The sequence below is a fragment of the Phocoena sinus genome, chromosome 9 (assembly GCF_008692025.1).
Source record: "Phocoena sinus isolate mPhoSin1 chromosome 9, mPhoSin1.pri, whole genome shotgun sequence".
In the NCBI taxonomy this organism is placed as follows: domain Eukaryota; kingdom Metazoa; phylum Chordata; class Mammalia; order Artiodactyla; family Phocoenidae; genus Phocoena; species Phocoena sinus.
The window spans coordinates 53,201,309-53,229,301 of NC_045771.1; the positions used below are offsets into that span (position 1 = coordinate 53,201,309).

Here is a 27,993-nt window from a genome sequence, read left to right on the forward strand (position 1 = left end):
TAAAATATTTTAACTCCCTTTGATTTATAAACCTCCTAATTTATCTGCCATTAATGAGTCACAAAATGTTTTTAGCAATGATGCTGTCACTGAAATAAATATAAACTCTCCTAAGGTGACTACTTGCATTTGAATAAACTCATTCTAGAGTGTCATTTAAATAAATAAATAAATAAGTAGTTTATTTATGCTTACTTTGTGCTTATTTTCCAATTATTTGCACAATTCATGCTTCAGGAATCCTTTAAATGTAAAGTAACAGTCTACTAAGTAAATCGGTGTTTTCATTTAGATATTTTCTATAACTTCTTCCAAAAATGACTGAGGTTTTTTTATGTTTTTTTTTTCTTTGGCCAATGAATTAATTTTCTATCAGTATTTCTCACACCAGAAAGTATTATAGACCAATAGAAGTTCTATGCTAGGCAGTGTGGAGGACACACGTCTTACTTCTGCTTGTATATCCAGTGACTACCACAGTGCTTGGTGCCCTGGTAAATATTTACTGGTAGATATTTAGAAAATATTAGTTGCATAGCTGAATGGATAAATAAATGATATGTACATATATCATTAAAATGTACATACAAAATTATTCTTGTTATATATTAGTGTTCCAGACTGCTGCATGAACATTCACCCAAAACTTAGTAGCTTGAATCAACAACAATAATTTTTGCTGTTCACAGATCTGCAATTTAGGCAGGGCTCAGTGGGAACAGCTCATCTGTACTCTACTCCTCCACATGGTGTCAGCTGGTCTGGCTTGAAATCCAGGGTTGGCTGGGAGGCTAGAGCCTGGAGTCACCTGAAGGTTCACTCAGTCACATGTCCAGTGGTTATGCTGGCTGTTGCCTGGGAGTTCGGCTGGGGGTGTCATCTGGAAACCTCATTGGATTGCTCATAGCATATTGTCTAGGTTCCATTCAAGTGATCAAGGCAAAGTGCAAGGCATTTTTATGACCTTGGAGGTCACATTGGATCACTTCTGTTGTAGTGTTCATCTAGGCAGTCACAAAGGAAAGTCTGCCTGATTTCAAGGGGAGGGTATTTAGAACCCACCATGTGATGGGAGGTGTGTTGAGGTCACGTTGTAAGAAGAGCGTGTGGGATGGGATACATTGCAGTGGCCAGTTTTGGAGAATATAATGTGCCGTACTTTTATGTACTCAAATATGTAGTTTTACCTGTAAACTACTTCTGTTCATTTTAACTTTAGAAAAATATTGTTCCTAAACAAAATTTACCCCGTTAAATGGATTCCATCTGGTCCAATAAACATTTTTGGTTCATTTTCTCCTTCCTGCTTTTGCTCGTCTCTGTTCCCTTAAATATGCTCATCTACCCTCCCAAACCTCTTCCTTACATACATTCAAAGACTGACTGAGGCTCACTCTCTTTCTCTTTCTTTTTTCCTTCCTTCCTTCCTTTCTATTTATTTCCTCCTCGTCTTCTTTTTCTTTTTTTGGTGGCCTGGAAAGCATTAACTCGACTCCACTCACTTTGTCACTAAACATTTACTATCAATGGGTGCGTTTTCACAGTTCAAAGAGTAAAAAGCATATTGCTGAATATTAGGCATTTGATATTTATCAAACTGATAAAATGTTTGTAAATTATATACTCTTTCTTAATTGGAAGAATTTTAATTTTCTCTAAAATATCCTTTATGTTACTAAATTTAAATGAATGGAACTTCAAGTCAGCTTAAAGTGAAAAATGTCATTCTTTTTCTAAAACTATATTACTAAATTATAAAATAGGAATGGTCTTTCCTGAAATTTGATTCTGATATGGAACAAATTATGATATTATCTACATATGACAAATTTGAGGTACATACTGAGATGGTTCCCCCCCCCCCAGAGAGACTGAAAATCAAATAAGCAATGAGAAATGAAGTTAAAATGATATAACAGTATTTCTTCTATTCATTCCAAAGTTGATTTCATAGGATATTGAAGCAATTTTGGATAAATATCATTGAAGTAGTAAAACATTAATATTGCTTAATTGCTTGAACAAACTAGAAAAATTTAAATAGTGCGAAAAAAGCATTAATCTTGGGTAAAGGAAGGGAGAGACCAACTTGAAATAGGTCATATAGAAATTGCATATAATTAATTGCTTTCTAGGAATTAAATTGAAGAAATAACCAATTTGTTTATCTTACATAGACTCATTTAGAAGTATGTTTCCCAAGTGAGGAGGGATCATGTCTTCTCTGGACCCTGACCTATCCCTGTCATTTGGCAAGTGTCTGTCCTGTGAAGGGTGTTCAATAAATGACTTTGCATGAAATAATACAATTACAATGCTTTCTGACAGTGTATTTTCTAGTCTTCAAAAAGCTATTGTGTTCTTTAGCTTTCTAATGTCCTCAGTATTCTTGATTATATCATCCAGAATATGTGAGCCTTGGTACAACTTTCAAATTTTAGGTTTTGTTTTCTGATTTCAGCGACCATACATAGCGAGATTACTCCCTTACTTTGTTCTTACAGTCTTTCCTGCATATTGCGACTATAATAATGATCATATCATACATCATATCATGCATCATATTTACTTTTACACATATTTGCCTCCAAGCTTAGGCTGCAAGCAACTCAAGCATTGTATATTTCCCCAAAATTTTGTACTCTCAGAACGTAATACTGCATGGTGACAGCTGCTCATTGATGGTTGAAAGAATGAATGAGAATCTGAATCAAGTGTTTATCCTTTTTCATCTCTACTTTTCATTAAAAATTAAGTCATTTCATCAAAATGATGTTAACCTTGAGAACTTATTATGACCTTATTAAACCCCTTCATTATTGAGAATAATGTGTTGATCTTAATATTAGACCAGATAAATTTTCAAGTTTAACTCAACATACTCTGTAAAGATTAGTCTATTACCTTTGTGTAGATTGCTGTGTTGTTTCTTTCCTTTTTTAAAGAGAAAAGTAACTTTAGAAATATTTTCCTTTTATTTAAGTAGCATACATTCCTTAAGAGATTTGACTACACTGACCACATCATCTCTCTTCATCCTAGAAGCTGGAAGGAGTGGGCCATACCACCTCAGAATCCAAGGTGACATGTATTGGTTTATTATACATGTTTATGAAAGTTTCTGGGTCCATTAATTCTGCAGAATTGCATATGTACTTTATTATTTGTTCTGGAAGGAGTAATTCAGGTGCAACTTGGTGCAAATTATCGCCTGGTCCTTTAGTGCCCACTTTCACAGTCTTAAAAAGATGGAGTGCTAGTTTATGGGTTTGGATGAGAAATTCTGTCATGACCTCTTGTAGGGACAGTGACTGTGTCACATCATCAAGATACATAACTGGCGCTTTTATTACTGAAACATGCCATTGCATAAAGAGCCTTGTTGGTATATTGTGTGATGTGACTATAATTTTCATTCCTTGGATAAAAAATTCTCTTTCATCCTTTTCATGGCTAAGATAATCCAAAAGAATTTGGTAAAGAGTACCATTGGAGGACTCCAGGATATGCACAATGGAATTAGGATATATGAGCAATAATCCTGTCACTGCTTCTCCTGGGTGATGTTTCAAAATTGACTGAAACAATTGTTCATAGTATTCAGCAATATCTTTTTTTTCTTTGTTTGCTGTTACCCTGGCCACTAGGAACATCCTATGAAGAAGGAGTTTCTTTAGTTGTAGTTTTTGCTTTTCTTCCTGAAATTGCAAGTAATTACTACGTGGAACTCGTGGCATTAGAAGACATTCCAGTGGAAAATTCTTTTTGTTGGTCTTTCGGGTATGGGCTGAGGAGGACATGATGAGTCCTATTTATTCTTCTAGATGATTCCAGTTTTTAGCTTATTGCAGTATTTACATTATTAGGCTACCTCTTCAGTGATGAACTCTGTTTCTTCAGGAAAAAAAAAAAGTTTACTCAGTTGATCAAATGCTTTCCAGTGTTATCAATAAACAGTGTCTTTGAAATTAAAGAGAATGTTGAAACAAGAATCAAATTATAGAGTTTTGTTTTAAAGTTTACAATGAAATAACTAACACTCACATCCTAGGGAAAAAAACTCTTCAGCAAACTGGGGGGTAGGGAGAAGATAGAACTTACTCTAGAATAAGTTCGTTATGTTGTTGTTTACATTATTATTTTCTTTTTTGATTGATAGGATATTTTTTTCTCAGTGCCCATCCTTGAATCATACACACACCAACACACACACAAAGAGGAATGTATCTGCTGATACTCACAGTAGCATTGATATTACATTAAAATGTCTTTTCATTTATGTAATGATGAATGCAGATTGTCCTTATTTGGTCAGATTTTTCTTAAAAAGGTATTTTTATGATACTTCCCCAATTTCTTTTATAAATTTAACTGGTCAATAAATTTTTTAAAAATCTGGGGCTCTCTTAACTACTAATTGACTTATTTTACCTTTACTCAGTACTCTAAAAGTTAATAGTATTGCTTGGATAATTACAGTAAACTTTTGAAGTAACTAGTTTTGGTTCTTTTTTAACTCCTATCAGTAAACCTCAGAAATGGCTCTTTTTTCTTTCTTTCCTTTTTTTGTTTTTTTTTCGGTTGTTGCTGTAGGGGTCAGATGAAAAATTCTGTTACTTTTTTTTTTTTTTTTCCGGTACGCGGGCCTCTCACTGTTGTGGTCTCTCCCGTTGCGGAGCAACAGGCTCCGGACGCACAGGCTCAGCGTCCATGGCTCACGGGCCTAGCCGCTCCACGGCATGTGGGATCTTCCCACATGTTAAGTTGCAGGTCAACTTAACATTTCTTTCTTTCTTCAAGTGCTTCTTCCTTTTACCTGTCCTCGAGGTCCTGCTTGTCCTCCATCATCACGCTTCCAACTGCCAGTGTCTTGGGTGCTCTCAGCTGTACCTTATTCTATTCCTGGTTTCCATAGTGCCCGGGCGAATCAGAATGTTGGTGCTGTTAAAGGGCCAGAGCGCACTGGCAACTCTGATAAATGGTGGACCTGGATATCTTCCTAGACATATTCTTTTCTTTTTTCTTTTCGTCCACAATTTATAGAAAAGGAAACCAAAGCATGGATTAGTTATGTACCTTGCACACAATTCACATGTGCTCTCGACAATCTCCCTGTCTGCTGAGGGTAAAGAGGTATTTATGCACTAATTAAAGACTATAAGAACACATACCAGATTCTGTGTAATGGTGACTGTTATAAGAACGTTCTTCTATAGGGTTTGGTTTTCTTAATTTAATGTAAATTTAAGTTACTTTTTATTTTATTTTTTATTTTTAAATTAAGTTTTCTTTTTGGCCGCACCACACGGAATGTGGGATCATAGTTCCCTGACCAGGATGAACCTGCACCCCTTTCATTGGAAGCGCTAAGTATTAACCACTGGACCACCAGGGAAGTCCCTTAAGTTACTTTTTAGAATAAAAATTAACAATATATCTTAAAATTGCATTCACATGAGCTTTAAACCACAATTTTAAAACAAGGTTAGAAAACACCCTTATTCAATTAAAAAAATTAAATCTTAGAGTATGTTTCCTCCTCCCCCCAAAGGTTTGTGTTATCCAAACTAATGATCTGGTTTTAATAATATGCAGGGATAAATTTCCCAGAAAGTGGAGGCTAAGAGGTGATTTGATATTCCTTAATTGTGTGGTACATAAAAATTGGCTATAATTCCTCACTGTGGTTCATTTCGTCACCCCCTGAAACAATACAGTCTTTCCCAGGGTGCACAGAAACTTATCATTGCCCAGGGTAGAGATCGTTCTCACCCTCATTCCTACTGCTTTGCAGAATGTAATTATGTTGACAGCCTCCTTTATAGCCATCTCCACTCCCTTGGTTTCTATGAGTCTGTACTTTTCTGAATTTCTCCCCAAATCTTGATTTGTGGTCAAGTCCAGTTCCTTCTCACACCCAACTCTGGGCAACGCTGAGGCTCTGTAATCATCACACAGCTCCTCTGAGTCACTTTATCTCCTTGACCAATTTGCTTAGCACCATCTGTGTTTCTGTTTTGTGAGGTCAGGTGGGTGGTCCTTGATACCATGCTTCTCTACAGATAGAATGATTGACATTGCTGATTGACCATGGACTCTTTCCTGCTGAGTCCAGCTGTAGACTTCGACTGCTTCTCAATCTAAGGCTCAAGACAGATACAACTGATTTGCTGGGGTTGACAAAAAAGAAAAAAAACTGAGTTCCCATTCCAGTATTTTTTTTCTGTACAGAAGACTCCCAACTTGTAATCTTATTTACAGCTCTTCTCCTTGGATGTACCTCTACCCTTTCAAATTAAAAAATGCCAACATTGTAACTGTTGTTTTCTTTATATTTTCCTTTACAAATATCCCAATTTGTGACTCACTTCACATTTTTCTCTCATCTCCTAGGCCAACATCCTGGGTCTTGTCTTTTCATGTTTCCTAAAAGTTACCTCCCAACTTTATTCTGTTGCTAAGTCCTTTTACTCACTTTGAAATGTATCTCGATTACCAGTGCCTCCTTCATAATCCTAGCTCTTTATTTAGATTATAGTAGGAGTCTTCTACCCTCAGTGTTTTCTAGTCTTTTCCACCTCACCTATTCAGCCAAGAGTATGAAACTGTAAGACCTTATGATACGTCTGCTTCATAAACTTCAGAAGATACTGGTTTTACGAAGTCTTTCTTGTTTATTTCCCTTCCATAGAATTCTGGGAGAGGGAACTTCTGCCTTTACCAGGTCCAGAGTGATTTCTGGCACTTACTGCCAATACACAATTATGGATTATAACAGAGAAGATGGCGACATGCAACTGCAGGGTTTATTACTTAACACTGGCATTGATCAATGTCAGTGGGAGAATTTATAGGGCAATGCTACCCAGAAGCTCCTTTAGAACACACAAACTTAAATTAACCTTTTATACATAGTTAAGATTCTTCCTCTTCATGACACCATTCTTAACTAAAGCACAACTGTTCTACTTTTTTTGCCTCTATGAAAAGGAGCTCAGTTGTGATTTTTCTCCCCATGTGTGCTTTGTGTTTTCCTTTTCTTTCATATATCTTGGTTCTTCCAATATAAACCTGATAGAAAAATGATAATCTTTCATCATTATAATTTCCCATGTGAACCACATTAAATATCACTAAACCATCCCCTTCTTCAATAGAGTGATAACCTCTTTTTTGGTGTTGGCTTAAAACATATAAGAAACTGATATTGGCAATTTTGTATGGTTCGACCTAAAACATTTAGAAACAACGAATTTTACCACCATAGATAATAGTTTGGTCTACATTTTCCCAGTGTATTTTTCCATTTCTTGATGCATTTTTAATTACTGGGGGGCTTCTTCCAAATTTTAGTTTCACTGTCACATGGCGATCTGAAACATTTAAAGGCAACTAACCTTGTTTCCTTGCCTTTCATCAGTAGTATTTTTAAGTGTCAAGAGAAAAGTTTTGAGCAGATAGGAATAGAAAAAACACAGTCTGGTCTGTTTTTGATTGATTGGTATATGTAATTATAATCGTAGACTCTCCTTTTAATGGACACTTAGCATTTGAGTTTCCAGATGCCACAGTCCTTGTGTTTCATCTATTAAGGGTCAGCTGTTTGCCATCATGTGGTGACTCAAGTGGAAGAACTCTTCTATCTATCCAATGAGATGAAAAGACTTCAGTGTTTCTCCTCCCAGAGAGATCTGTTTAGAGTAGATACCCAAGTTCAAACAACTAACAAGTGGCAGAACCTGAACTAACATTTATTATACTGAGGAGTCCTCTTCCAATTATTCTATCTATCCATCGTTGTTATCCAACTTATCTCACATAAACACACAACATATATTTGTATTTCAGTTCAAGCAGTGCACCTTAATATTCGCTATATACTTTACACTCTGGTTTTATTATCTGGAGCCAAATGTTTCTGAAAAAAACAGTCTTCCAGTGTCCTTTTGTCTTTGTAAGGCAGAAGGAACAGATTAAAAGATTAAATACCATTAATTGATTATTTACCATGCATTTTCTACTAGATGTTTTTACACTTGTTAATCTTTACTACAAGCCTGTAAGGTAGATAGAAATTTTGCCAACGATTTATAATAGAGGAAACTAAAGTTATTGGGGTACATAGGTACCTTGCACACAATTCAAAAATGCTCTCAACAAACTCCCTACTCTGTCTACTGAGGGTAAGGAGAAGATGAATTGTTCCCTCTGTCTATTCATGATCACAGGGTCATTCTTTGCTCCTCTATGACATGACAATTCTTCTGGACATGGAGGATAGCATATGGTTTGGAGAAAGTAAATTGAAAGGAAAATTCCTACATTATTCCTGTGATCCAAAAAAATTGATGTACTGTCTTTAACTTCCCATTCATTTCAGATTTATCTACACCTTTGATGTGCCAGGTAATATCATAGGCACTGTAAGAAACACAAACATGAAAAACACCTGGTCCCTAATTTTAGGAGTTTAGAGTCCAGTAGGAGTGTGAGATGTCCATGAAAAAACAATAAATACCATGCAAATGTTGCTCAGTGCTTTAGAAACACTGAGGTAGAAAGGGTGGCTGGGATTTCTTAGAAACTTTAATGAGAGAGTTCATATTTGGGCACGGCCTTCAGGGAAACAGATTTGGGGAGTGGCTTTGCGAAAGTTTCTTGAATTCATTACTTCAGAATGTCAGGATGTGCATTAACAGAACTTGATTTCTACCTGGAATATCAGATCCCACTCTAACCTTTCACTTGTCCTCGTGTACTAGAAAAACAGAAAACTCTAAATCCCGTCCGCTATCTTTCTTTGTGTTTTGACATATCTAAATAATTAGTGTAAGAGAATTAATGGTCTAAATAAATGGCTAATAACTTGGGTAGAACCTTTCACTAAGTGTATACATAAACTATTTTTTCTATTATTATTTTTTAATTGAAGTATAGTTGATTTATAATAGTTCAGTTACACATAAACTATTAAGTAGACAACATATACTTGATTTAGCAGAGCAAACCAGAGTGAGCTTCATTACCAAATCACTAGATATTTTAAGACTTATAAAAAAAGAAAACTAGATTACCTTCTCCAGCATTGCTTCTTTTTGCCAAAGCATTATGGAACAGTGTTTGGTAATTATTTATCAAGGAGAATGCAGGCTAGAAATGCTTTGTTATTTAGCATAAACATTTAACATATGTCTACTCTTTGTAGAAAAATATGCCAGACACTGTGGAGACATTCTTGTGAATCAGATATTGTATCTGCACATGAAAAATTCAGTTCTCTTAGTGGAACTTAAAGTCTCCACAACTATGTTTAATACAGGGCTGGAGAGAAGAAATACTATAATAAAGACATAAACAATGGACACTGAAAACATAAATGCCAGAACAATTAAATGTGGCTGGAAGAATAAGCAAAGCCGAGCATAAAAAAAGATGTGATTCGTATGTCTGAGTGGCAGTGGGGCAGAGATGGGGATCAGGGAAGGTACAAACAAACTGTAAGCTTGAAGCGTAAAGGGCGAAGGACATACATTCACTTCATTAAGAAAATGACAATAGTCTGGTTTGGCTAGAGTGTAGTTCTCATACTACAGAATCTGCGGGTTTGTTAAATTGCCAATTCCTGGTCTATAGCCCTAAAAGGTGTGAGTTAGTACGCTTAAAGTGAGGGCCAAGAATGTGCCTTTTTAACATGTTCTCCCAGTGGCTTTCTCTATTTCGCTTTAAGGCAAAATGGGCTGGCTTGTGGTAATTTAAACCTTGGCTATTAGAATCATCTGATGGAGAACTTTTTTAAAAGTCGGCTCCTGGTTCTTATTTAATTAGTGTGGAATGGAACTCTATATATTTGTGAAAGCCGTTCCGGGTGATTCTCTGTCTGGAGGAGAGCTGCTGGCTTAGACTCGAGGGTGAGCAAAGGAGAGAAGTGGAAGAGAAGGAAAAAGAGGAAGTTGCAGCCAGTGTTTGGAGGACCTGGACGCCATGCTCAGAGGTTTGAATTTTACTCTGTGTGTAGGAGGGAATCACGGATTTTTTGAGCACCTATAATCGTAGCTGTGTTTAGAAAGTTGCCTGTGAAGAACAGAGGAATTAGAGGTGAGGGATGCTGGGGGTAGCCAGAGCAGTTTTAAGAATTCTGTAGTTGGTGAATGAGTGCCCTTACTCTCTGCCAGTCAAAAAGTAAGTTAGTCCAACTTTTCTGGAAAGTAATTTGACGATATGGATTACAAGCTTAAAAATCTCATACTTTTTGACTAAGTAATGTGTCTTCCAGGTACATATCATAAAGAAATAAAATTATTGACAAAGATTTTATTGTAAAGATGGTTATTATAGGAATTAAAAGAGGACTTTGAAAAATTGAATAGATGTATTAATTATGTATTACTATGGTGCCTTGAAACCATTTCTGAAGAATATTTTAAATGCAGGGAAAAATGGTTATTCTCTAAAGTAAATAATATAATACACAAAATTATATGTAGCATGTGATTCTAATTTTTTTTTTAAATATAGAAACCAGAGTAGAGAGAAATCTAGCCAAATGTTAAAACTGGTGGAATTTGGTGATGATATTTGTTTTGTATATTCCAAATATTCTAAGCCTGTCTTCGTTATTGTTCTGTTCCAAAGAAGAAATTAACACTAAAAAAACCCAATAAGGCTGTGGTTGTGGTTTGATAAAAGGTAATGCACATGTTGTTCTCTTTGTGAGTCTGGGAGAGGCTAGCTTAACAGCCTCCTGATGGGTAGAACTTGTAAAATGGCAGATCCTGAATCAGGTTCAACAAGGGGTGTCTGGGCTTAATGACTGAGAGTCAAGATAAGAAGGCACAGAGATGAAAGATGGAGCAGTTATCAAGACAATGCAGGAGGCTCAGTCCAGAAAAACCTTACACGACATGAGATCTTTATATAACTAGCCTAAGGCATACTACCGAGAAGGATTGGTCTTTAAAGATTTTAGCCCAGTTGGATAGTTAGAATCTGAACTAAAGCAGTTGCTGAGATTGAGGAAGATATGCAAGTCATCACCAAGCTATTCATGACTTAATCAACTGTATGTGGGAGGTGAGAGATGCAAGGATTTAAAGATGACTCTGTGGGCTTGAATGTCAGTAACTGAGAGATCTACGTTTTTGCGTTCTTTTTTTTAATACAGATGGAGGATAGAGCCCAGATTTTGGAGGAAAAATAGTTTGTATGTATTATGTTGAGTGGAGTTGCCATAGAAACATGCAGGTATAAATGCATTTAGAGTCTGGAGAACTGGAGAAGTCTGGATTGTGATGCAACTTTGATAGTCGTCTGCGTTGAGGGAAGAGTTGAAATCACCAATGTGATTGTAAGATATTGAAAGGAAAGGAGACAGTGGAGGTGGAGAAGAGTACCATGTAAACCTAATTTTAAGAAGTGGGCAAATGTGACCCAATGAAAGAGTGGCAAAACATCAGAGGTGGAGAACAAAGAAAACACAGAGCCTTGAAGGTCAATTTTGGAGAAAGGTTTAAAAGTAGATGGTAGTGATAAAATTCTAAAGAGAGGTCAGAAAGCTTGAGGACTGAGGTGACCTTCTAATGTTGGCAATTATAAGTTTCCTGGAGGCTTAAAAAAATAGATTCAAAAAAAGTACTTTGATAGTAAATTATAGAGGAGGAAGATTATAGGGTAATTATGCTTCAGTGATCCTAGGTTTTTCTCTGTTAAAAACTAGCATGCTGTGTTTTTCTAAATTGCTGTTGTGTCCAGCCATGAAGGTGAAGTCTGAGAATGGAATGCATTTATACACTTTGGAAATATTTTAAGATCATCACTTCTATACAAAGATGTTGGAGACTGCTAATAACACTGAACTCTGAGTTATGTTTACTTTTCCTCCTTTATCAGATTTATTTTCTGGCTCTTTGGCAGATGGATGGGCTCTAAATATGTGTGGCTTACTAACACACTTGTGTGCTTTGTGTCATGTGACATCAACACAACAAATCTTAGTTTTTCAAAAATCTCCGAGTAATGGAGAAGTTGCTTTCTATACACAAAGATAATTATGATTGGAGTAATCTTTATATTTTCAGTACAAGTATCTACTCTGGTCCATATAATATACTAGAACACATCATCAGTAAATTAATATCTATTTTGGTGTTTGCTTTTGGTTTAACTTTGATCAGTGTGCTGTGGGGGGTGGAGAAAAGTGAACTAATAAAAGTTTGGAGTCGGGAGGGAACTTAGCACCACTGACAACAAATTCCTCTTACTGTTAAGGAAGACATGGCACAAAGAAGCTAATTAATAATATGGCGCTCCAGTTGCTTATCTTATAGAAAGGTTGACAAAAACACATATACGTGAAATACTGAAAGAGAGAGGTAATATTTCTTACTAGAGTACTTTTCAGGAAATATGATAGATGTTTCAATGAGTAAAGTGGTGCTAGAGCTATTCAAAAAATAGTTATAGGAATCTGAATTTTGTTTTGTGCAATAGAGAACCTTTAAATGTTTTGACCCAGGGAAGTAATATGATGGGTGCCACGTTTAATGGTATTAATAATTGTATTTGAGATGTTTGGAAAGGCATGATTTTAGAGTCAGAAATACCTGCTAAAATATTGTTGTATTCCGTTTATATAATGAGGATTTAGGCTAGAATGAAACTTTTAAAAGCATTTCTTTTTAAAGGAAGATTATTATTAATCCAAGTCTAAGTAACCTCGTAATTTTTATTTTATGTAACCAGAGAAGCAATGTAGTAAAAACAACATAGTGAAATATTTTAAAAAATTGTCTGTGTCCTAGACATCTAAATAGATTTTCATTAATATAGCCAGCAAGCCTTTATCATCCTGCACCCTTTCCAGGCTATGATGAATTCGAAGCTCTTTTGCTCATTCTAATTCAGGAAAATTCCATATTTCTTCAGAAACTACACCCACTAACATTGGCAATTTGGGACATTTCAGAGCCTCATGGGATACTAAATATCATTGGTTTAATATATATAATTATAAGGAGCAATCACTTTATTTTTGAAGTGAGTTACAGATTACAAAAGTATACTAGGGTGACTACTTTACTTGGGAGGACAAATTCCCAGGATCTTAAGTAACATGACAGTGGGGGCAGTGTAGGCATCTGGTCCTTCATCATCATTTCTCAGTGCTAGCATCTGCTGGAGATGCATGAATGCCTCTCTGGTCCATGCCTCATCTGTTACTCTAGTTCCTTGTTTCTATGACAGGGACCTCTCAGCATATATTGCCACTGTTGACCTCAAAGAAAAACCATTTCAATATGAATACTTATCCCAGGAGGGATCCTAGGCAAAACTACACTGGACTCGGTGTGTCTTTGTGTGCTGAAATATTGATAAATAATTATGTTGTGCCTCCTTTAGCCTCGAGAAGTTCTAAGCATTACATTTTGTAAGATATTGGCTGAAATAATTAGAAGGTCTAAACTCCTAATCCAGTGATCTAGTTAGTAGAAATAATTATGATTTCCATCTGAATATTTTGTGTTCTTGTAAAACTTTTAAATTTTCAATTGGCTAACCACTTTTGTTCAGTTGTGATATACTCAGAAAAATCCAACCATCGATACAAGATGCCTAAAAGCATAACTATAAAGGCAAAATTCTCAGAATCATATAGTAAATTTTAGGGTCAAATATTAAGGTCATCTGGATCTCCCACTCCTTAGAATTTTCAACTCTTTTGGCCAAACAGCTTGAGTATTTGTTACACTTGCTGTTGTACTAGTCTGGCCTAGTCATTGCCTGACAGGTTAAATCTCTATCTATTCCACAAAATATTGTACCTAATTACTATGGAGCCGTATTCAATGTCTATCTCGTGTGTGTGTGTAAATTTTCAGTAATAAGACAGCACTACAGTAAAAAGAAAGCATACTTTTAAACTTCAACTCTTGACTAAAGGCCTACTATGGATTCAGGCTCACAGGATTGTGGGAAGTGATATTTAATGAGTTTCCAGATGTGGAGGTAAATGGTGTGACTTGTTTGCAGTATCTCATCCTTAGTTGTAGAATTTGCCTCCAATGATATATTTAAGAACCAGGCTAGTCTTATATTTTTTATAAAGTCATTCTCTAAGACCTATGCCTCATAAAAGGAGGAAAATTGTTCTATTGTATTGAAAAACAGTAGTGGCCTAGTACATATCATTTTTGCCTTTAAGAAACTGTGAATTAAAAAATAGTCAATAGCTTTTTTGACTGAAGACAACTTTACACTTACAACTTATACTTTTAAAAAGTGGATCTTTAGAAAAAATAAAATCTTTTCAGGGAAAACTAAAGCATACGCATGCTCTGCAAAATTTTAAAAATATGTTATCAGGTTGTGACTGCTGTTTTCTATTTGACTTATTAATTTGCTTTAAGTGGCATAATTTTACTATCATCCTTTATAGTTAAGCCATTCTTATATGGTGAAATAAAAAGGTGGGCAATGAAAGGAGCAAAAATAAGATTATGTTATGAAAAGTTAAGTTAAAGAAGAAGAGATTTGTATTGGTAGCGTGATGGTAAAGTGAAATAAAGTTGAGCCACAGCATCCAGGGAGCTAGATTAAATCTTGAATGCTTTGTGTTACGTGAGTAGAAAAGAACCATCCCTCTGAATACCTGATAACGTCTGAATGGAGAGAGTGTTGCTATACAGCAGTATCTGGGATATACAATACAATCAGGGTATCTCAAGCCAGAATCTATTTATCTTAAATTAATCATTTTTCTGAGTAGGCCGATGATAATCCTGGTGCTGGATGCCAACGTCTTTTTATTCACGGCACAGATACAACTGGAGCTCTCCTAGATTGGTGAGAACTATACAATATGAAGGATTTCAGCTGTAACTCTTCTGTAAGTTTATGGACTGCTTTTTTGACATTCTTTTGGCATTGAGAATCAGTAAATAATTGTTTCTAAAATGAGCACATTTAGAGCACAATTGGGCACAATTAAGTCTATTTTACCTTTCTGCCTTCAGGAGAGTATAAACAGGGTGTTCTAAATATGAGGCGGCAGCATTGTTTCTCCTTTGCTATTAAATTCTATGGTCAAATTGGCGTTTCTATAACTGAAGGGAAAAAGACTCCACTAAGATGCTGAGCTCTCTGGGTGTTGGGACTCTGCTGTCAGTGGGAGGTATAGGGTGAGGGGCAGCATGGTGGCTGTGATACAGCTAACTTCCTATGCCCATGTGACACCACATTGCAGGCCAAGCAGTTGAGCTTGCACTTTAATTCACTCTCTCTTCCAAAAAGTACACTGGAGAAGTGGTCTGATTCTTTTAAATAAATAAATAATAAATTTTTAAGAAGTAGAACTGATTTCCTAAGCTTTGTCAGTTAAGTGTTATATTATCAACTTGCCTGGGGTAGAAGGTAGGGTAGCAAAAAGACAGTGACGTTTCTTTGCCCCCAAACTGAACGGTTTACCAGTGATTTAACAGTCTTCTCACTCCTGCTTTCTCTCCAAATTCATGTGCATATATACATGTTCATCAGGAGAAAGACTTTAGACACTGTGACTGCTAGCTGTAAGAGAGATCTAAAATTCAGTCAAATGTTGTGGAATATATGTATATGTAGGAATTGTGGTCCTAATGGAAAGAAAGAATCTAAAAATAATTCAGAACTGAATGAAGCAGTGTCTCGACATTGTTGGATTTAATTAAATGGCATAGTTAGGATGAAAGTTAATCTAACTTAAAAATTTGGGAAGGGTATGAGTAAATCTGGAATATGGGCTGTGTCACTTTCAACGTTTTGAACTCAACCCTCGCTAAGTTACAAAGTCCCTGTTATAGACTATGAATAGGTCTCAAGGTGACCCTTAATGGCACTGACCAAAATCCAGTCAGCAGCTTGGTGAAAATCTCCAACCAACATACAGCTTCAATTGGCTGAGAAGGTAACCTCAAAACTATTTGTAGTGATATCCATTCCTTCATGGATAAAGAGCTTTTAACCTTGGAAGATTTATAATTTACAGTAGAAATATTTAGCATAGTTAAATGTTTAGCAGCAATATTTTTGTGTTAAGAAGAGATCTGTGCGTACTTGATATTTAAGAATTTCTAGTGTGTAAGAGAATTTGCCCCACCAAGTAACAGCCTAGACTTTTGATTCTATCTTAAAATGTGTAATAGAATAAATTATTTAGATGTTTTGATTGATTCACTTTAAGTTGAAATCTTAACAAGTTACATATAGTATTGGGTCATTTAAGATTTTATATATTTATCTATAATCTATCCATCTGTTTACCTATCTATTCAGTTTGTCAGACAGACAATTTTTAACGGATAGCTTTTAAAACAAGAATTATTTTTAAAAATTGGACCAGTTATCAGTCAAAATCTTCTTATAAGTTACTATTAAAATATTTTAGACTAATAATTTGTAAATTGATCTAAAAACTTAAGGGTGAGTTAGGCTTTTAAATTTGCACCTTGAATAAATTTAATAAGCTTTCAAACCAAAGGAAACCTAGGAATGGTCTTTTCTATGCATAAAATCTTCTCTCAAGGACACAGAAACACTCTTTATTGACAACATTGATTTGTCTTCTCCCTTATCAGAATGTGAGGAGATAGCAGTCAGTACTTTCAGTTAGTTCAGAGTGAATGCCTCCTGTCCAGGTGTCCTCAGCCTCTCAGCTGTGTTGCTTCTTCTGACAGTGGAAGGTTGCCATCATTAATAATGGTGATTAGTGACCCCTCTCAGAGACCAAGGTAAAGCAGTATAAACAAAACTGAGAAGTGGCTCATATGCATTCTGGCCAGGTTTCCACTCCTTTATTATTTTATATGACCAGGTCATATACATTTCTTATAGAAAATTTTGAAGACAAAGAAAAGGAACAAGAAGATCATATTTACCTGAACATCACAATTCAAGAAGTTAACAATTATGCATATTTTGTGATTCTCTTTTTCAGTTGCAGCTGTGTGTAGTTATGTGTTTAGTTTCACATATAATAAGTTTTACTTAATATACATCACTGATGTTGTTACACACACACACACACACATACATTTTTCACCCTGTGTTATATGGCTTTCTACGTTGCTTTTACCACTAGTAACATACTATGAATGCCTTTTAGTGTTAATAAAACATAAATAAATACAAAAGTACATTAAAAGTATATTTTAAAAACCTGTGTATAAGTATATAAAGGCATACACAATGTGTTAATAAAACATAAAGCAATAAAATTATGTTTAGTGGCTACATAGATTACAATGTACAGATGCTTTTATTAACAGATCCTCTACTCTTGAGCATTTAAAATTGTCTAAATCTTTCTTAAAATAAGCAACACTAAATGAACATCTTTGAATCTTCATTTTTGTTAATTCATTTCATAATTTCATTAAGATAATTCCAGATGTGAAATATCTGGAGGAATTATTATATATTTTGTAAGGGTTTAGAATCATACTGTCAAGCTCCCCTCCAGAAATATGAACCAGTTACTGCCCAGCTATTTCTTTAAAAAGCCCTAGTTTCTTTTAGTTGAGAATGATGTTTAGAAATTAGTATCTGGACCCTAAGTCTACTAGTTGCTGTTGAAATGAAACTGATCCCAGGTCCTCCTCGGTGGACAGTTCACACACACACACACACACACACACACTCTCTCTCTCTCTCTCTCTCACTCTCTCTCTCTCTCTCTCTTTTAAATTGATATATCTATATATATATTGAAAATCATTTGTTCATGCTGATTGATACCTCCAATTCCAATTCATCACCACAGGACAGTGTTCTAGTTTTCTTTCCATGTTTGTAACTCCTTTCTTTAACAGCAAGATGCCTGTTGCCTTCTCCCCATGTGATTACTTATTCACCACACTTGAACTCCATCCTTCCTTAACAAGCTGCCCTCTGCATGGGTGGTTAGTACTGCCCCACCCAGTGGCTTTGTGACTGAATTATCCATGAAGGAGAAGAAAGGAAAGGGAAAGGGTAAAGAGAAGATATTAGGGCCATTTTTTCCTGTTTAAAACCTTTTTTATCTGTGATTGTATTTATAAAAATAAACTTTTATTTTAGAATAGTTTTAGGTTTACAAAAAAATTGGAAATATAGTACACAGAATTATGGTTTACCCCACACCCATCTTACCTGTTAAGATCTTACAATAGTATATTTGTCACAACTAATGAACTGACGTTGATAGATTTTTATCAGATATAGTCCATACATGATTAACATTTCTAGTAACATTTTTAAAGGGAAAAAATAATTTTATTCCTGTGTTTTCAATTTACCCTTTATTTTCACTGCAATTTTCCCCACTGGACTCGATTGTTTTTCAGATAGAGAACACTGAAATTGCTGGTGTGGTAGGAATTCCTAGGAGATCATCCTCCTTATTTATAGACTTTCTGGGGTTTTGCTGTAGCAACCTGTTATCTGTAACCCAGCGTGCTTTTTTTTTTTTTTTTTACTAGACAGATAATCTTAAGAGGTAAGGTCTGCAAAGTGCCTGGCACAGTGCCCAGGCCATGTTATTTATCAGACACCAAGTGCACAGCATTAGGGGGCTATGGATTTTGCAGTGGCCTGCAAAAATAGGTTTGAGACCAAGAAAAAAAATCTATTTCCTGGAAATTGTGAAAAAAGGCAAACTCTAAATGAATAAATGTTTTATTAAATGTCTGTGAAGTATAACATTATTGTCAACTTCATGAGTTGTTAAATGTAGTATTCACCAAAATGTCATATTTGAAAACAATTTGTAGGCTAGATCTTCCACAGAATGATTGCTGAGAAATCAGAGCTTATTCTAGTTAAATGAACAATGTGTAGTCAATAATTTCAAAAGCAAAGTGATAATAGTAATTATGTCTAATATTTTTCCCAGCTGAAATTATTTTATATGGGATCAGAATGAATTTTAATATGCTTGTTAGAATACCTATGATGATCATAAAAATTTCCCACCTAGCATGTAGTGAGTGACCAGCAAATGTTACTTCTCTTTCCTGCTCTTTCTCTATTTGAATGAATACTTTATACCATGGGAAATAATGACTTGATAATGTAGAAAATACACTCAGTGGCAAATTCCAACAGATTTGGTGATTTTAATTCGTTTTGAGGAATAGAGTAGAAGTAGGACATAGTGAGAAGAAACCCAGACTTATAGGCTGAAGTGTTGGCTGACTTTCTGCTCTGCCGCTTACTTGCTCCTAAATATCAGGGTGCTGCATGCTGTCTGACTTTCGATTGCATCATCTGTAAAATACTAATTGCAGCTGTGTTTCTACACTGAAGTAATGCTTCTGAAATCACTTAGTGAATGGTCAGGTCTATCAAAATGATAAGTGAAATTACTGATCATGATTCTTATTGTTGGCACCGCTATGGTGTTTATTTAGATATATGTCAGAAACAATAAGATTGACATAATCAGAACATTTTAGGCTCGTCCCATAGTATTTAATGTCAGTTTTTACAAAGTACAGATTCTGTAAGTAAACAACATCAGGAGATATTAGAGTGCTTGACTGTATTCTCTCCCTTGCCCATTGTAATTCCCTATGAAAGTACATCCCCACTTTCTCTGTCTCCTTGATTTAGTCTTAGTTCCAATGAAGAGTAGGATGCTTGAGGCATTTTAGGACCATCACCCGATGATAGTTTTCATCAACTTCTACCTGCTGTATTAGATGATACACACTCATCTAGAATGCTTTCTCCTTACTGATTTGTCCCAGAGACACAATAATGCTTTGGCTATACACTTTCTCATAGGTTTTAGAAATGTACAAAGATGGAAAAATCTATTAAAATCTCCCCCCTGAACAATTATATGAAGAACATGAATTTTTAGGTAGCAAGTCATTATAAAAATCTATAAATTAAAAAAGGCCTATACACCAATAAGTTTAGCAAAGTTGTTCTAACACTAAAAGAAATTACGGTTTTCCTGTTTAATTGACAGCCTGGCATTTATTGAAGATTCCTCAAAATGGTTGATACCTATGTTTTGGGATCAACCATTTTTAAACTCAAGAAACTGATCCTGGTTTTGCTCAGGAAGTATAGTTTGTCTTGTTAAGCTTTTTAAAAGTAACTTTTGAAGATCCTCTAGACATTTTTCATCAGTTTTCTGAACTTACTGTCATTTTAAGTTGTAATGAAAGCTCTATCCCAAATGTTGTGTGGAATAAATACTTTTATGCCGCTTCTTTCTTTAGCAGTACAGGCATGACCTGAAATGAGAAAAGCTTTTCTTTTAGTTCCAAACTAATTTAAGAACTCTAAGGTGGACATACAGATTCATAATTGGTGATACCTTTCACAGGATAGAGGCAGTCTATACTTTATTATATAATACATTCTTAACAAATATGTTTGAGAAATCAAATGTCTGAAAAACGAACAAAATACTTGATTTTTTTTTTTTTTTTTTTTTTTTTTTTTTTTTTTGCGGTATGCAGGCCTCTCACTGCTGTGGCCTCTCCCGTTGCGGAGCACAGGCTCCGGACACGCAGGCTCAGTGGCCATGGCTCACGGGCCCAGCCCCTCTGCGGCATGCGGGATCCTCCCGGACCGGGGCACGAACCCGTGTCCCCTGCATCGGCAGGCGGACTCTCAACCACTGCGCCACCAGGGAAGCCCTTGATTTTTTTTTTAATGGAGCAGGTGTGGTGTTCCATTTTTGGAAAACTAAAAATTAGCACTATTTTGTTAAATACCATCCCTGCAGGCAATCCAGTGGGTGGGTGTGAACTTTTACAGGCACAAGGGGAAGCAACAGCAGAATGGAATCCTGTCAGCTCCCTCCTAAAAACCAGAGATATCAATCTGTGAACCTCTCTCTCACAGAACTCCTGCTTCTGTCTGATCTCTTCCAGGGGGCCTTGATCAGAATGTTGGGTGGCTTTCGGTCTTTAAAATCTCCTAGCCTGGGTGCTCACAGTGTTCTGGAGCACAGCTAAGACAGAAGGGAGCGGGGCAGATAACCCACACTTGTGCATGGGGCCCCGGGGATGAGGAGACTCCCCAGCTGCCCTCCACAGGAGCCTCCTCTTCTTATTGCCACTCTCATTGCCTGGAGTTGAATTAGGACTGAGGAGAAAGAAAGGGTTTGGAAGGAAAGGGGAGACTCAGTGGCGTAAGGGGGTAATTCCAGCTGTGGATGATGAAAATGCATTAACACACAACTTGAGGTGTCCTCTAGTGCTAGGAATCTGCCTAGGACTCCTCAGCATGGAAGAGAGAGGGGGATAGAAGAGACTGTGGCTCTATTGTGGTGAATATGGTCTCAAAGCATTTGGAGTGTTTGGCTTCGCCGGTGCTGCTACAAATAATAGTCTACAAATGCCACCGTCACATCATGAAGGCTGACCTCCCTTCCCTTGCCCGAATCTCCATGGGTTTCTCTAAATCACTCACAATCACTTCTAGTGGGGAATTCTGAATTTGGCCTATGAAAGGTGGTTTAGGGCATGGATTTATAATACACAGCAGTATCTATTGTGTAAATGTCAAGAACGACCTTTGTAATGTGAGTTTACAAAGAAACTACAGTAAAACCATAATTCCCTGGTCACGATAAATCCTGGCCAACAAGTCCAGGTCCAGTGGGCATCGCTAAGTGTTCATAGTAATCCCAAGACTGCAATTTGTATTTGTTGAGATCTTACTTCAAATGAAAGAATTAGTTTTAAATAATGACCAGATGAAAAGAATCTATTTGTGGCTTAACTCGATATTCTTAGTTTTTCTGTGTTTTTGTTTTTTCTCTAATAGATCTTTATTGGAGTATAATTACTTCACAATACTGTGTTCTTTGTGTTGCACAACAAAGTGATTCAGCCATATGCACACACATGTCCCCATATCCCCTCCCTTTGAGCCTCCCTCCCATCCTCCCTATCCCGCCGCTCTCGGTCATCGCAAAGCACCGAGCCGATCTCCCTGTGCTATGCGGCTGCTTCCCACCAGCCAACTATTTTACATTTGGTAGTGTTCAAGTCCGTTCTCTATGTCTACCTCTTTATTCCTGCCCTGAAATTAGGTTCATCAGTACCATTTTTTTTGTTTTAGATTCCATATATATGCATTAGCATATGGTATTTGTTTTACTCTTTCTGACTTACTTCACTCTGTATGACAGACTCTACGTCCATCCACCTCACTACAAATAACTCAATTTCATTTCATTTTATGGTTGAGTAATATTTCATTGTATATACGTGCCACATCTTCTTTATCCATTCATCTGTCGATGGACACTTAGGTTGCTTCCATGTCCTGGCTATTGTAAATAGAGCTGCAATGAACATTGTGGTGCATGTCTATTTTTGAATTATGGTTTTCTCAGGGTATACGTCCAGTAGTGGGATTGCTGGGTCATATGGTAGTTCTATTTTTAGTTTTTCAAGGAACCTCCATATTGTTTTCAATAGTGGTTGTATCAATTTACATTCCCACCAACAGTGCAGGAGGATTCCCTTTTCTCCACACCCTTTCCATCATTTATTGTTTCTAGCTTTTTTGATAATGGCCATTCTGACAGGTGTGAGGTGGTACTTCATTGTAGTTTTGATTTGCATTTCTCTAATAATTAGTGATGTTGAGCATCTTTTCATGTACCTCTTGGCCATCTGTATGTCTTCATTGGTAAAATGTCAATTTAGGACTTCCGCCCATTTTTTAACTGGATTGTTTGTTCTTTTGATATTGAGCTGCATGAGCTGTTTGTATATTTTGGAGATGAATCCTTTGTCGTTTCATTTTCAAATATTTTCTCCCATTCTGAGGGTTGTCATTTTGTCATGTTTATGGTTTCCTTTGTGTGCAAAAGCTTTTAAGTTTAATTAAGTCCAATTTGTTTATTTTTGTTTTTATTTCTGTTACTTTAGGAGGTGGGTCAAAAAAGATCTTGCTGTGTTTTATGTCAAAGAGTGTTTTTACTATGTTTTCATCTAAAAGTTTTATAGTGTCTGGTCTTACATTTAAGTCTTTAATCCACTTGGAGTTTATTTTTGTGTATGGTGTTAGGTAGAGTTCTAATTTCTTTCTTTTACATGTAGCTGTCCAGTTTTCCCAGAACCACTTATTGAAGAGGCTGTCTTTTCTCCATTGTATGTTCTTGCCTCCTTTGTCATAGATTAGGTGACCATATGTGTGTGAGTTTGTCGCTGGGCTTTCTGTCCTGTACCACTGATCAATATTTCTGTTTTTGTGCCAGTACCATACTGTCTCGATTACTGTAGCATTGTGGTATAGTTTGAAGTCAGGGGGCCTGATTCCTCCAACTCCGTTTTTCTTTCTCAAGATTGCTTTGGCTCTTCGGGGTCTTTTGTGTTTCCATACGAATTGTAAAAATTTTTGTTCAAATTCTGTGAAGAATGCCATTGGTAGTTTGATAGGGATTTCATTGAATCTATAGATTGTTTTGGGTAGTAGACTCATTTTCACAATGTTGATTCTTCCAATCCAGGAACATGGTATATTTCTCCATCTGTTTGTCATCTTTGATTTCTTACATCAGTGTTTTATAGTTTTCTGAGTGCAAGTCTTTCGCCTCCGTAGGCAGGTTTATTCCTAGGTATTTTAACTTTTTGTTGCAAAGGTAAGTGGAAGTTTTTCCTTAATTTCTCTTTCTGATTTTTCGTTGTTGGTGTATAGGAATGCCAGAGATTTCTGTGCATTAATTTTGTATCCTGCAACCTTACCAAGTTCATTGACTAGTTCTAGTAGTTTTCTGGTGGCATCTTTTGGATTTTCTTTGTATAGTGTCATGTCATCTGCAAACAGTGACAGTTTTACTTCTTTTTTTCCAATTTGTATTGCTCTATTTGTTTTTCTTCTCTGATTGCCATTGCTAGGACTTCCAAAATTATGTTGAATAATAGTGGGGAGAGTGGACATCCTTGTCTTGTTCCTGATCTTAGTGAAAGTGCTTTCAGTTTTTCAACATTGAGTGTGAAATCAGTGCTTGATGTGGGTTTGTCAGATATGGCCTTTATTATGTTGAGGTAGATTCCCTCTATGTCCATTTTCTGGAGAGTTTTTATCATAAATCGGTGTTGAATTGTGTCAAAAACTTTTTCTGCATCTATTGAGATGATCATATAGTTTTTATTCCATAATTTGTTACTGTGGTGTATCACATTGATTGATTTGCATATATTGAAGAATCCTTGCTCCCTGGCATAAATCCCACTTGATCATGGTGTATGATCCATTTAATGTGCTGTTGGATTCTGTTTGCTACTGTTTTGTTCAGGATTTTTGCATCTATATTCATCAGTGATATTGGTCTATAATTTTCCTTTTTTGTGATATCTTTTCCTGGTTTTGGTATCAGGGTTATGGTGGCTTTGTAGCATGAATTCGTGGATGTTTCTCCCTCTGCAGTTTTTTCGAAAAGTTTGAAAAGGATCAGTGTTTGCTCTCCTCTAAATGTTTGTTAGAATTCACCTGTGAAGCCATCTGGTCCTGAACTTTTGATTGTTGGAAGATTTTTAATTACACTTTCAATTTCATTACTTGTGATAGGTCTGTTTATATTTTCTAATTCTTACTGTTAAGTCATGGAAAATTGTACCTTTCCAAGAATTTTTCCATTTCTTCGTCGTTGTCCATTTTATTGGCATATAGTTGTTTGTCGTAGTCTCTTATAATTCTATGTATATCTGCAGTGTCAGTTGTGATTTCTCCTTTTTCATTTCTAATTTTATTTGCGTCCTCTCCTTTTTTTTTTTGGTGAGTCTAGGTAAGGGTTTATCAATTTTGTTTATCCTCTCAAAGAACCAGCTTTTAGTTTTTATTGATTTTGCTATTGTTTTCTTCATTTCTATTTCATTTATTTCTGCTCTGATCTTTATGATTTCTTTCCTTCTACTGACTTTGGGTTTTCTTTGTTCTTCTTTCTTTAGTTGTTTTAAGTGTAGGGTTAGATTGTTTATTTGAGATTTTTCTTGTTTCTTGAGGTGAGATTTTATTGCTATAAACTTCCCTCTTAGAACTGCTTTTGCTATGTCCCATAGGTTTTGGGAAGTCATGTTTTCGTTGTCATTTGTTTCTATGTATTTTTCATTTCTTCTTTGATTTATTCAGTGATCTCTTGGTTATTTAGTAGCACACTATTTAACCTCCATGTATTTGTGTTTTTTTTCCTGTAATTGATTTCCAGTCTCATAGCGTTTTGGTCAGAAAAGATGCTTGATACTATTTCAGTTCCCTTAAATTTTCCGAGGCTTGATTTGTGACCCAAGATGTGATCTATCCTGGAGAATGTTCCATGTGCACTTGAGAAGAAAGTATATTCAGCCACTTCTGGGTGGAATGTTCTATAAATACCAATTAGATCTATCTGGTCTATTGTGTCATTTAAAGCTTGTGTTTCCTTATTTATATTCTGTTCGGATGATCTGTCCATTGGTGTAAGTGGGTGTTAAAGTCCCCTACTATTATTGTGTTACTGTCGATTTCTCCTTTCATGGTTGTTAGTATTTGCCTTATGTATTGAGGTGCTCCTATGTTGGGTGCACAAACATTTATAATTGTTATATTCTCTTCTTAGATTGATCCCTTGACCATTATGTAGTGTCCCACCTTATCTCTTGTAACAGTCTTTATTTTAAAGTCTATTTTATCTGATGTGAGTATTGCCACCCAGCTTTCTTTTGATTTCCATTTGCATGGAAATCTTTTTCCATCCCTTTGCTTTCAGTCTGTATGTGTCCCTAGGCCTGAAGTGGGTCTCTTGTAGATAGCATATATATGGGTCTTGTTTTTGTATCCATTCAGCCAGTCTGTGTCTTTTGGTTGGGGCATTTAATCCATTTACATTCAAGGTTATTATCAATATGTATGTTCCTATTACCATTTTCTTAATTGTTTTGGGTTTGTTTTTGTGGGTCTTTTTCTTCTCTTGTGTTTCCTGCTTAAAGAAGCTCCTTTAGCATTTGTTGTAAAGCTGGTTTGGTGGTGTTGAATTCTTTTAACTTTTGCTTGTCTGAAAAGCTTTTTACTTCTCTGTCAATCTGAATGAGTTCCTTGCTGGGTAGAGTAATCTTGGTTGTAGGTTTTTCTCTTTCATCACTTTCATCTCTTTCATCACACTTGCCACTCCCTTCTGGCCTGCAGTTTCCACTGAAAAATCAGCTTATAACCTTATGGGGATTCCTTTGTATGTTATTTTTTGTTTTTCCCTTGCTGTTTTTTATATTTTTTCCTTGGAATTCCTTGAATTCCTTGAATTTAATTTTTGTTAGTTTGATTAATATGTGTCTTGGTGTGTTTTTCCTAGGGTTTATCCTGTGAGGGACTCTATGCTTCCTGGACTTGGGTGACTATTTCCTTTCCCATATTAGGGAAGTTTTCCACTGTAATCTCTTCAAATATTTTCTCAGACCTTTTCTTTTTCTCTTCTTCTTCTGGGACCGCTATAATTTGAATGTTGGTGCGTTTAGTGTTGTCCAAGAGGTCTCTGAGATTGTTTTCAATTCTTTTCATACTGTTTTTCTTTATTCTGCTCCTCTGCAGTTATTTCCACCATTTTATCTTCCAGCTCAATTATTCGTTCTTCTGCCTCTTATTCTGTTATTGATTCCTTCTAGTGTATTTTTCATTTCAGTTATTGTGTTGTTCATCTCTGTTTATTCTTTAGTTTTTCTAGATCTTTATTAAATATTTCTTGTATTTTCTCAACCCTTGCTTCTATTTCCGAGATTCTGGATCATCTTTACTATCATTACTCTGAATTCTTTTTCAGGTAGATTGCCCATTTCCTCTTCATTTATTTGGTCTTGTAGGTTTTTACCTTGCTCCTTCATCTGTAACATATTTTTTTGCCATCTCTCTCTCTTTTTTTTTTAATGAGTGGGATTGTGTTCCTTTTTTACTGGTTGTTGCCCTGACGCTTCCAATACTGGAGTTTATATGCTATTGGGTAGAGCTGGGTCTTTGTGCTGAGGTGAGGACCTCTGTGAGACCTCACTCCGATGAATATTCCCTGGAGTCTGAGGTTCTCTGTTAGTTCAGTGGTTCAGACTCGGAGCTCCTACCGCAGGAGCTTCTGCCCAACCCTGGGCTCACGAACCCAAGATCCTGCAAGCCGTGTGGGGTGAAAAAAAAAAAAAGAGAACAGTAGCAAAGTAAAAAATAAAATTAGACTAGGAAACTAACAGATATGTTAGAAAGAATGTAAAAATAAAAATATAGATGCATCAACAACTGAAGGTACATCAGTAACACAAAAGTAAAAAAAGGGGGAGGAGGGAAAAGAAGGAAAAAGGAGGGAGGAGGTCTTGGCTGTGGAGGGTGGAGCCTAAGCAAGGGCGAGATTTGGGTGGTGAGCAGGGCCAATGCTCAGGACCCACAGGGCTGGAAAAGGCCCTGGGGGCTGTGGGGGGGTGGGGCTTAGGCTCAAGGAACAGAAGGGGCCCAGTCCTGCCCCCCCACCCCTGGTCTCAGAGGGCAGGGGACCTCACCTGGGAGCCCAGCAGGCTTCCTGGGCTCAAGTGAACAGGGCAAATGCCCTCCTCTCCTCTCCTGCTCCTCCGGTCTGGGGTCTGGGAGGGCCCCTCCCGCCTGTCTCTCCTGATCTCCCCTGCCTCCCTCCTATGCCCCCAGGACCAGTGTGGCGGGGGGAGGGGGGCCTTGGATGGCAGGGGACCAGCCTGGGAGCTCATCAGGCTCCTCGTGCCGGAGTGCGCAGGGCAGTTGCCCTGCGTTCCTCACCCACTCCTCCCGGAGGGCCCCTCCCGCCTGCCTCTCCTGTTCTACCCTCGGCCTCTTTCCTATGCCCCCAAGGACCCACGAGACCTGGAGGGGGTTTGGGGGGCAGGGGATCAGCCTAGGAGCTCAGCAGGCTCCTCGTCGTGTTTCTGTGTTTTGAACAACCACAAACAGCGTTCATAAATCCGCGTTTCCGACACAGATTTATTTTAAATTTTGAAAGGTGTCTCTTGTATATGAACACGGGAATGAGGA

At 36.7% G+C, this 27,993-nt stretch overlaps 2 protein-coding genes across 2 annotated transcripts in view; one reads left to right on the forward strand and one right to left on the reverse strand.

The window, feature by feature from the left end:
- The window catches only part of ZNF804B (zinc finger protein 804B), a 505,850-nt gene that overhangs the window by 37,378 nt on the left and 440,479 nt on the right, over positions 1-27,993 (forward strand). The window lies entirely within an intron of this gene.
- Positions 3,039-4,831, reverse strand: TEX47 (testis expressed 47). Its single transcript, XM_032643402.1, has 2 exons — positions 4,817-4,831; positions 3,039-3,894 (listed from the first exon to the last, which is right to left on the reverse strand). The coding sequence occupies exon 2, from the start codon at positions 3,798-3,800 to the stop codon at positions 3,039-3,041; it is 762 nt and encodes a 253-aa protein (XP_032499293.1). The 5' UTR covers positions 3,801-3,894; positions 4,817-4,831.